A 12,010-nucleotide genomic window follows, 5' to 3' on the forward strand; every position below is an offset into this window, starting at 1 on the left:
GGAGGAGCTGCGACTGGAGGAGACTGAAACAGTAATCGAAAACGCTGTAAGGAGGCAAGGCGCTGGATGAAAACTTTGTTTTCTACCTATGTAGATGCGTTATATGACGCACCTTAAAGCTGTCGTACTACCATGGAAGAACATTTACGCGGCACCCATATTACATTCCGGGAGAATAGCGGACGGTAGTCCGATGGGTGGTGCGTACCGAAATTTTGATATGAAGCGTTAAGTGGGTGCCCTGAAAAAAATTACCGAATAGTCTTTCTTTTGAAGAACTTACATTTGGGCAAAATGATACTAGCTCAATATGTTGAAGGGGCAGCGCAAGACGACAAAGAAAGAAGGCAGAAAACACACAGGACAGCGCTGAAGTCACAACAAATATTATTAGAAGGCATACAAAAACCTAAATACTACAACCTACACCCACATGCTCTCCCATTCATGGCGTCATTATCAGTGCAAAGACAGAGAAATCATCTAATCTAATGCTACACTATGATGCGGCTTAGAAATGCAAATTAACTGTGATACAACTTTCATAAAGGCATGCTTACACAAAGCCATCGCTTTTCCCTGACACGGTATGCCTCAATAGACTCTCTCGTAGTCTGAATTCTCTGTTTGTGCACTGATAATGACGCTGTCAATGGGAGAGCACGTGGGTATAGGCTTTAGTATTTATGTTTGTCATCATCATCATCACCATCAGGCTGGTTTAGCCCACTGCAGGGCAAAGGCCTCTCCCATACTTCTCCAACTACCCTGGACATGTACAAATTGTGGCCAAGTCGTCCCTGCAAACTTCTTCTTCTCATCCGCCCACCTAAGTTTCCGCCGCCCCTGCTACGCTTCCCTTCCCTTGGAATCCAATGCGTAACCCTTAATGACCATCGGTCATCTCCTTCCTCCCTACGTGTCCTGCTCATGCCCATTTCTTTTTCTTAATTTTAGCTAAGATGTCATCATATCTTGTTTGTTCCCTCACTCAATCTGCTCTTTTCTTATTCCTTAACGCTACCCCCATCATTCTTTTTTCCATAGCTCATTGCGTCTCGTCTTTAATTTAGGTAGAACTCTTTTCGTCAGCCTCCCGGTTTCTGCCCCATACGTGAGTGCTGTTAAGACACAGCTGCTATACACTTTTCTCTTGTGGGATAATGGCAACCTGCTGTTCATGATCTGAGAATGCCTGCCAAAAGCACCCCAGCCCATTCCTATTCTTCTGATTATTTCAGTCTCATGATCCGGATCCGCGGTCACTACCTGCCCTGAGTAGACGTATTCCCTTACCCTTTCGAGTGCCTCACTACCTATCGTGAAATGCTGTTCTCTTCCGCGACCGTTCAACATTAGTTCTGTTTTCGGCAAAGTAATTTTTAAACCCACCCTTCTGCTTTGCCTCTCCAGGTCAGTGAGATCCCTTGCAATTGGTCCCCTGTGTTACAAAGCAAGGCAATATCATCAGCGATATGTCAAGTTACTAAGGTACTCTCCATTAACTCCTATACCGAATTCTTCCCAATCCAGGTCTCTGTATACCTCCTGTCAACACGCTGTGACAAGCATTGGAGACATCGTATCTCCCTGCCAGAGGGCTTTCATTATTGGGATTTTGTTGCTTTCTTTATGGAAGACTATGATGGGTGTGGAGGCTCTATAGATATCTTTCAGTATTTTTACACACGGCTCGTCTACGCTCTGATTCCGTAATGCATCCATGACTGCTGAGGCTTCGACTGAATCTAACGCTTCCTCGCAGTCAATGACAGCCATATATAAGGGTTGGTTATATTCCGCACATTTCTATATCACCTAATTGATAGTGTGAATATGGTATATTTATTGAGTAGCATTTACTGAATCCTGCCTGGTCCTTTGGTTGACAGAAGTCCAAGGTGTTCCTGATTCTATTTGCTCTTACGTTAGTAAATACCATGTAGGCAACGGAAGAAAGCTGATCGGTCTATAATTTTTCAAGTATTTGGCGTCCCCTTTCTTATGGATTAGGATTATGTTAGCATTCTTCCAAGATTCCGGTACGCTCGAGGTCATGATGGATTGCGTATACAGGGTGGCCAGTTTTTCTAGAACAATTTGCCCACCATGCTTCAACAAATCTGCTGTTACCTGATCCTCACCAGCGGCCTTCCCCCTTTGTATAGCTCCCAAAGCTTTCTTTACTTCTTCCGGCGTTACTTGTGGGATTTCAAATTTCTGTAGACTATTCTCTCTTCCGTGATTGTTGTGGGTGCCACTGGTACTGTATAAATCTCTATGGAACTCCTCAGCCACTTGAACTATCTCATCCATATTATTTATGATATTGACGGCTTTGTCTATTAACGCATACATCTGATTCTTGCTCATTCCTAGTTTCCTTTTCACTGCTTTTAGGCTTCCTCCGTTCCTGAGAGTGTTCAATTCTATCCATATTACAGTTCCTTACGTCAGCTGTCTTACGCTTGTTGATCAACTTCGAAAGTTTGGCCAGTTCAACTCTAGCTGTAGGGTGTGAGGCTTTTATATATTGCCGTTTCTTCATCAGATCTTTCGTCTCTGGCGATATCTTATTGGTATCCTGTCTAACGGCGTTACCACCGACTTCTATTGCATACTCCTTAATGACTCCACTCCTTTAAGTTTGCGTACGGCTTCTAATAAAGTTAATTGTGAGTTCAGCGCTGTCCTGTGTGTCTCTTGCCTTCTGTCTTTGTCGTCTTGCGCTGCTTTTTCAAGATGTTCAACTATTTTGTTCCAAGTTTTTCCTTGTTAAAATGCCTATTTCGCTTTCGCAATCTTGTCGGCGAACGATACATTCAAAATAGGTTGCTTATATTTGGATCAAATGGAGAGAATAAAGCGGGTGAAATGCTATCATAGAATAAATGGTTCCAGATTGTCAGCAGCGTAGAATTACCAGCCACGTATTATGTTTGCACTAGGACTTCAAAGACCTCGACTTCAAGAAATAGTGGCCTCCTTATGTTTGACGTGCGTGCAAAGTGCTGAAAGCGACTGTTTATTGGAGAATTTGCAAAACGTTTGTTGCTGTAGTGCCTGAAAGTGTTAAACGGTCGTTCTGCACAATGATTTGCAGTAACTTAACAGAACTGTACAGGACCATGAGTTAACATTCGGTGCAGGTGCAAATTATGTCAAGAATGATCTGATCTGTGAAGCGTGTTTATAGCATCTGGTTATTGGCGGTCCTCGCAGAAGTTTACTGTATACTCGTTTTCTGCGTATTTTTGTACATTCAACGAGGTACATAGCAGGCTTTCCCGGTGTCCGCAGTCAGTAAAGAAGACGCATTATTATTTAGTGAAAATAAAGGGCGTGCATATAACTGCCTTTGACACGAGCTGCGCATGGAAGGACGGTTTAAGTGTGCTGAAAGAACTGTAACTGCCACTAACACGAAGACTGTTGAAGGTGCAGGCGAGGATGTGGCAAATGTATATGTGAAATGCGTGAAACAATGAAATTACTGTAATAACTGTTTAAAGGGATTGCTCGAAAGCGAATGGTTCGCGTACTGGCGCAGTGTACCGACAATATACCGAGTTGACATTTGATGAAATTGGAGGCACGTCAGCTGAAATGCGTAGCGGAAAATAACATTTTTGACAGAAAACCGACATTTGTAAATACGTACGAAACCCTGTTTTTGTATCATTTTTATGCGCCATGAAAACTTTTCCGGTGTCCTTAATAAAAAAGTTACCCACTGTATTTTTTTTGTACAGATATTTATCCACGTCGCTTGTATTGTTCATTTTGTCTATATTTCGCAGAGCGTTATAAGTGTGCTTTGTGGACTCGGTAGGGTTGAGCTCGCTCTCGTCAATGAGTATAAGAGAGAGCAAAATCAAGTTTGGTGCCAGATAGGGGAATACGCTGTATGATGCACAAGCAAAATTATCGATGCAAGGGTGAAGTACACTCGTTTTGCATGATTCCCTAAAACCAGAACCATTATATGTGGCCAACGTTTTAACTATGTGCTTAAATTGCAAGCCTGTGTAATGCTTAAACCAATGCTAAACAAAAATGTTTTGGAATGTATTAGCAAATTAGCTTTCTTCAATACAACAGAAATTGCCATCGTGAAACGAGGCTTGGTGAGCTACACAGACAAAAAAAAAAACACTCGCACATGGCGACGCCACCTTGAAGTTACAGCTCACCGCCGTCAGGAATATTGAATAGTAGACAATTGGGCCCGTTGGTGGATGATGTGTCGCTGTGTGCAATAAGCGCGGAAAGAAACGATGTGAACACGACAGACACTCCACATCGCTTCTGTTTTTATTTCGCTCAGCGACACATCGTCATGAAATTAGAGTGATTCCACTAGCGTCTATTCATTTTCTGTCACTTATAATGGACTGCATTGCGTTCTTTATAAGCAACAACTGAACCGAACCAGTTATAATAAGACTTCTTAGGAGCATCGAATGAGACAGAACAGGCCAAATACAAGAAAAATACTTCGGAAGATAACGCTGATATACCGGCGGTCATGTTTTACAAAATAAAAACAAATGGTTTTGTTTCTATAGTACAAATTACTACTACTAAAGTATTTAAATCAATGTTTTATAAGAGTACGATAATCGCGACAACTGATTGAGCGTCCCTTCCAAGTTTCTTTATTGCAAGTGTTCAATTCCAACAGCTTCGCTGTTACTTTGCTGCCATACTGCGATGCACACTAGTGTCCCCCCCCCAAAAAAAAAGATAAAAATAAAACTGATTCGGTGCGATGCACACTAGTGTCCCCCCCCCCAAAAAAAAAAGATAAAAAGAAAACTGATTCGGTGCTTCATCACAGTGAATAATGACCACTCCTAAAGTTCACATGCGCTCACGGTCCTCATTTATAAATTGGACACTATAGTGGTCGTTGTCATGTTCCAATTTCGGGTCTGCGACAAATTTGCCCCCCCCCTCCCATTATCGTTTTTCGCAGTCCTCTTCATTCAAGGTAACAATATATTTCTTGCCTATAAGGGGCATGTACACGCATAGGTGGGGTTTTTTGAGGCTCTACTTACATTTTATTAGTGTCATTGTGGTAGTACGGTGGCACTGCCAAGCCCAGAGGAACATCTAAGAGAAGAAAGGAAAAATGCGACCTATAGCGATAAACTAAAACGGGAGCTGTCAGTGCACTACACAACTTCAACTCAGTTCTTCCGCAACACGCAAAGTCGATGAGCATTCAGTACGAAAAAAGTGTGTCATCCACTGGACTCTTGCATGAAGCTGCAATGGATACCAATACAGGTTTCTCAGACACGTAGCTTTACAGTTGCATAAAAGTTTGTCCTGGCCCAAGGTTCCAACCCAAGACATGCAACTTTCTCTATCGGTCGCTCCACTGTCTAAGCCATCCAGGGGGCTCGCAAAGTGCAGCGCTTGCACTGATAATTCCATGACAAATTGTATAGCGAACCTATTCAAAGCGGGGTGACTCTGACAATGACAAATTGGCAATGCTGAAGCCCCAGATGGTGGATTGCTCTTGAAAGCGAAAAATTGTCCTTTACCCAACTGTTGCGACAAGCTACAAAGGAAACGTGTCCGGGTACCTCAGAAAGGAAAGTTCATGCTTGAAGGAACACTTTTCCTTGTTTAGGAACCGAACCATTGGATAGATGCTTAATGAAGCGACTGATCCACCATGTCAAGCAATTAGGAGGGTAGCAGATCGCTGCGCAAGGGCGAATTAATCTCCCTTGAAGTAGGTAAAGGCAAGGCGCAGAAGACCAGGACTTAGGGAGAAGAACACAAACGACAAGACGGGCGCCATGTTGTAGCACTATGTTTTACAACAGGCAGGCTTCCCGCCATGTCTTATTTCAGCTGTGTGCGAAACGATGCTCCAAAAACTAAAGCACCCGCCTCTTATCAGGGAGCCAGTTTCACGCAGTTCTATTGCGGTAATTCCATACAATCATAAGGTATCGCACAACATTAAGAAAGTGGCAAGTAGGCATAACGTTCAGGTTGTTTTCTCGGCGCCTTGCAATCTGTCTAAGCTTTGTGCCATGAACGGAGAGAAACGCCCGGCTTGTTCAATCCAGCATCAGAAGAATTTCACTGAATGCAGGACACGTGTAGTCTACCGAATACCCCTAAGCTGTGGGCGCAGCTATATCGGACAAACAGGTCGATGTTTCAATGAGCGGGCAATGGAACATTGTCGTAATCTGCGCAACAAGGAAGGGAGTTTCCTTGCAGAGCATTGCAGAGACTGCTCTAATTACCGCCCTCAGTTTGACAAAACCAAATTTTTGAAGTATGGAAAAGACAGGTATGAGCGGGAAATTGTGAAAGCCTTTTTCATCAAAAAAGAGGGGGACGCATGCGTCAGCAGGCCGTCCATTATGCTTAGTGACAAGGAGACGAATTTTTTAGAAGGTTTCATGTAGGCCTCTTGTTAGAGTGATTTCATTTCTTTTACCGTCTGTCATCCTTTTATTTAACTAGTTTTTATTTTGCTGACGATTTTCTAGTGGCTCTTAGGTTTTTTTTTTTTTTGACGCAGACGCTTATCTTAGACCTTTATCGTTCATCACTTCTGTCCATTTCATTGTTTGTCGCGTGGTTCTTTTTTCGCGCGCTTACATGTTCTATCAATTTTTAGGTGAGTGACTATTAGAGATTTTAGTTTAGACGCAGACACTGTTCTTAGATGCATTTTTCATGTTATTTCCGTGTTTTTCGTTGGTCATTATTCCCATCGTCGTGCGCGTTTTATCACTGACTGGGCCTTAGGCGTTTGAAGTGTGTTATGTTGTGGTTAGATTGGTTGGTAGTGAAGTGTAGACGGTACTTTTTATGTCTGGTTTATTGTCCCCGTTGGCTTTGAAAAAGGCTGTACGAGATCAGTTGGCTCCTGTGCTGATCCACGTGTGGTTCTTGCTTGCTCTTTCGATAGTTGTGCAGATAACATTCCTGAATGGTCGATAGATTGCTGTGTGTTTTTTTTGTTTTTTTTACTTCTAAAGTTTTGTGCGTGACTTGGCGTGAATGACCTACACAAGGCAGGCTTGTTGCGAAAATAAACTTAGTTGTGAGTGGCGCCCGTCTTGTCGTTTGTGTTCTTCTTCCTAAGTCCTGGTCTTCTGCGCCTTGCCTTTACCTACTTCAAGCATGAACCAACTAGCCAAAGCAAGAGTTTTACTTAATCTCCCGCCTGAGCTACAACACTCAGTAAGAGAAATCATTTCTGTGGCATCCCGCAAGATGATAGTCCACAAGTTATTTACTCGAATACTGCAGGAATGCATAGAAAACACCTGTGCAGATTTCTAAGAAAGAAAGGTCTAAAATTAAAAGAAAATTTTTCTTTGCCTAGGAATAAGAAGAGGAATTTATGTCAATCTGAGGCAATCGCTCTACCTTGTCAGCTTACCATAAATTTAGCATATTTTTGTGCGAGCGAGGAAATGATCGAGCGCTTGAACCTCAACACCAAGCAGAAACGCTCATTAAATTTTAAAAAAATAATTTGCTCAACACTTGCAAGAAGTCACTAAGGAAATCTGTAAACATTTCCTAGAAAGAAACCTTCATTTTTTCAAATAAAATACTGCTTTGCCCGGGAATCCAACCAGGGTCTAACGTTTCCGGGGCGATCGCTCTACAATGTCAGCTCACTAGAAGGTTACGAGATCGCAACGCAAGGAAAATTAGACGACAGCTCAAAGCACATCAACACTGGGTATGAGAAAACAGTTCGGCGAAATCCCACAAAGTCGAAGAACGCACAACAAGGCTAAAATTTTCGATGGCGCGACTGTTGCACTATGCCACAAAGGAAACCTGTAAGGGTTTCTCAGAAAGAATAGTTCATAGTTCAAGTAACATTTCTTCTTGTCAGGGGATTGAACCGGGGAATAACGCTTTTCAGCAGCGATCACTATGTCATGCTGGATGACTAGGAGGCATGCATATTGTAGCACTATGTCGAATTATTCTACATCTGGCAGCAAAACGCCACTGTGTATGACGAATCAGTACTAATAGTGTAAAGTGGAAGAACATTCATGAAAAGAAAAAAAATCATTTATCGGACTGTACAAGAAACCTGTACAAAAAGAGGAAAAGTTCATATTAAATTTTCTCTTTGTCGAGGGATCAAACCAGTGGCAAATTCTTTCGGGACCATTGCTCTGCCATGAAAATCAACAAGGAGGCTACCATATCTCAGCGCATGGTAGAATTATTCGGCAGGTCTCAGTGTAATAGCCGTGCATACGGCCAAGAGGTTCTGTACGCTCCCGTAAAGTAGAAAAATGCTCATGACATTCTGGTCATTTACCAGAATATTGCAGAAAGCTACAAAATAAACTTGTACAGATTCATCAGAAGTAGGCTTCCTATTTGACGGTATATTTCTTGTCGCGAGATCGACCCAGGGTATAAGGCTTTTGTAAGAGCAATAAGTAAGAGCAATAATAAGACAGACGGTCTGGAACAGTATTCTCATGTTCTCTACAAGATAAGCTCTATAAAGCGCAAATACTGTAGCCAAGGCACCATTACCACTGGGAGAAAGTGCAACATAAAAAAACAGGCTGCTGCCGACGCGTTGGATATTTTTTCCTCACTTACAGATGCGATCATTCAATGGATCGTGCCAAGCTTCTCCACGGAAGATTGATCCGCTCCAACTGCACAAAAATACAACGAAGGACTGTGTATTGTTATAGTGTTTTGCGTTGAGTCTTTCAAGTGCTAAAACAATTTCAACACCATGCGGTCTTGTTTATTCTGAACGAGAACGGAACCTCGAGAACTTTTGTTAGGGAAAACAATCATCCGCTAAACGAAAGAAAAAATAGGATCAGCGTGAAGCGAAGGCTTACGTGGTTTCGAAATTACAGTATGTTTCCAGTGATGTTTCTTACTGTTGCAATTAACGCATTATGTGTTTGTTTCGACAAATTTTTGGTACAATATAAAAAAGACTAAAAAAGAACTAGTGCACGTTGATCGAGCTCCATTACCAGGACAGGCAACAACCTTGGCACTCCAGTGAACGCCTCTAGTGTCAAGTGTTCTGAACACTCATTTACTCGCGATTTTCTGTGAGCAGTCTTAAAAACGGGACGAGACGTGAAGGGTTCTAGGTCTTTACAACGAACATGCCGTTTCCGACATTGCGTGCTTTTTCGAACAGATGAAGCACCAACTTGTATGTTTGCCGAACTGGCATTCAGTGTATATCTGCCGCAAATTTTCCTTGGTTATGTCATTATAGTGCCTGTGAGGGACCAGGACACTGACAAACATTCGCACCAATTGGCAAGGTTTTCGGGCGGTTGGTTATAGCATATATCGATTGTCCCACGATACTTTAGAAAAACTTAAAAAAGAAAGCTTTTTCCGGGCGTGAAAGAAGCCCGCAAACACACGCAAAATTGCCGCGCGACTGACCGCTCGACAGACTTTGCGTGTATTGGTGGGCTTTCACGCTAGGAAGAACACTCATGTAGCATCTATTTAGCAACAGAAAGCTGTGTGAGGACTTTGTTATGTTGCTCTACAAGTTTTTGTCCGCAAGCATCCACAGCGGGTCTTAAAGAGCGAGCGCTGAATTTTGTGATATCCTTCAGATTTTCCCTCCTCATTTCTTTCCTGCCATTCTGGTGATCTCCACGGTTTGTTTTGCCTAGGATTTACATGCAATTTAGCACTATGCTGTGAGCCAGCCTTCTTCGCGCGCAAAACGTCTATGGTAATCCTTCTTGATTACGTCCTCATTTCTGTTATTATTAGTTATCTCTTCGACGCGAAGTACAGAGCGTCATTTTTTTTTATCTTTTGGAAAAGAAAAACTTCTTGCGTACCTGAAGGCTCAAGAAGTATCCGTCGCTAAGAAATAGAAATTCTATTTATCGTTCTTTAAACTGGTCTAATTATGCATTACTTTTATGCGTATTTTAAAGCACTTTCTCCTATAATAAATTCCAGTGCTTTGCAAATGTTAAATACACCTTTATACCACGGCAAGGTAGGTTATTATGATGCAAAGATAGGTAAATATTACCTCACTGCTCCTGCTTGCATTGCAGTCGTCAACGCTCTGGCACGTTCAAAAATAAGTGTAAATGCATCGTTTTCCGCATTTTGTGCCTGAAAGATAAAACACAAAATGGTGTTATAATAAATGTAAAAGATTGATTCGGAATAAGAGAGTGGTTATATTGAACAGTTAACTTCTAATAACCAAGGAAACGGAAAACTTCAAAACTATTGAAGAAAAACTTGCAACAGATGGTCATTAAAACACGCTAATACATTCGACATCACGTGAAAACCTAATAGGATGTATACAAACAAAGAGCGATATCTGTCAACAGTTCTGTTTGCATGCAGGTGTAATTATTCTACGTGTGCTTTTACACTTTGATTTTTCATCAGAAAAAATGTTTAGACATGGTCTTTTCTTTCTTTTTTATAGTGAAGCTGTTTATCTGATGGACCTCTATAATTGTGCCGTATTCGTGGTATCTTGGCTGGCTAACGCGTCCGTAGAGGGATCATAAAAGATGGCGGCACTGCATGGTCTCGTGGGGGTTTCGCTGGGCACGCTAGTGTCCGTAAAGGAAACAAAAGGTCGCCTGGCTGCGTGGTCTCGTAGGGGGCGGTATCTGGGATGGCTAACGCATGTAAAGTGAGCAAAGATGGCGGCGCTGCGTGGTCTCGTAGGGGGCGGTATCTCGGATAGCTAACGCCCATAAAGTGATAAAGAAAGATGGCGGCAATGCGCAGTCTCTTAGGTGACGGTATCTGGGATGGCTAACGCGCGCAAAGTGGGAAAAAAGATGGCGGAGCTGCGTGGTCTCGTAGGGGGCGGTATCTGGGATAGCTAACGCCCGTAAAGTAATCAAAAAAGATGTTGGCACTGCGTTGTCTTGTACGGGGGTATCTGGGATGGCTTACGCCCCAATTGTGAGCAAAAAAGGTGGCGGCGCTGCGTGTTCTCGTAGGGGGCCGTATCTGGGATGGCTGATGCGCGTAAAGTTAGCAAAAAAGATGGAGGCGCGGCGTGGTCTCGTAGAGGGTGCTATCTGGGATGGCTAACGCTCGTAAAGTGAGCAAACGAATGACGGCGCTGCGTGGCCTCATAGGGGGTGGTATCTGGGATGGCTCCCGCACGTAAAGAGAGCAAAAAAAATGGTAGCGCTGCGTGGTCTAGTAGGGGGCGGAATCTGGGATGGCTTACGCACTTAAAGTGGGCAAAAAAAAATGGCGACGCTGCGTGGTCTCATAGGGGGCGGTATCTGGGATAGCTAACGCCCGTAAAGTGATAGAGAAAGGTGGCGGCGCTGGGCTGTCTCTTTGGTGGCGGTATCTAGGATGGCTAACGCCCGTAAAGTGGGAAAAAAGATAGCGGCGCTGCGTGGTCTCGTAGGGGGTGGTATCTGGGATGGCTCACACGCGTAAAGTGAGCCAAAATAATGGCAGCACTGCATGGTCTTGTAGGGGGACGTGTCTGGGATGGTTCACGCCTGTAAAGTCGGCATGGGAGAGTGGGCATGGGAGCAGCGATACGATGTGGTTCACCAACGTCTTTCGTTTTTTAATCCTTCTGGGTCCGGTCTTCTTCAGTGGCAGCATTGCTTCAGTTTCAGTTTGTGCTCCGACGGAATGATATCGGTGCTTTTCGGCGGAAGTGCGCCGGCGTTAATTGACTAATGCTCCTGCAGCCTATGGAATGCTTGTAGTGCAATCTACACGCTTGGCGACAGGTTGCTTATTGCACTGTCCAGGCGTCCAGTTCCTGTGAAGGTGTTTCGCTACGTTGACGATTTTCTGGTGATCCTTTCTGCCCACCCTAAGAAAGCCACAACCTTGTTCGATCAAATGTTTGAAAAATTCAGGAGCATTTATGGAGCTTTGAGGTTGACAAGGGAATTGCCTGAAAAAGGCCAGATCCGCTTCCTTGACCATGCACTACACCTCCAGGAGGGACATACTTGTTGGA

General features: G+C 43.4%; 1 protein-coding gene across 1 annotated transcript in view; it reads right to left on the reverse strand.

Moving 5' to 3' along the window:
• LOC135897909 (uncharacterized) overlaps positions 1-12,010 on the reverse strand; it is a 433,838-nt gene that overhangs the window by 86,836 nt on the left and 334,992 nt on the right. Inside the window, exons 14-16 of the mRNA XM_065426601.2 lie at positions 10,070-10,155; positions 8,632-8,690; positions 5,064-5,118 (exon numbers count right to left, since the gene is read on the reverse strand). Coding sequence (XP_065282673.2) covers positions 5,064-5,118; positions 8,632-8,690; positions 10,070-10,155 — 200 coding nt within the window. The remainder of the gene's footprint in view (positions 1-5,063; positions 5,119-8,631; positions 8,691-10,069; positions 10,156-12,010) is intronic.

The sequence above is a fragment of the Dermacentor albipictus genome, chromosome 2 (genome assembly GCF_038994185.2).
Source record: "Dermacentor albipictus isolate Rhodes 1998 colony chromosome 2, USDA_Dalb.pri_finalv2, whole genome shotgun sequence".
Taxonomy (NCBI): Eukaryota; Metazoa; Arthropoda; class Arachnida; order Ixodida; family Ixodidae; genus Dermacentor; species Dermacentor albipictus.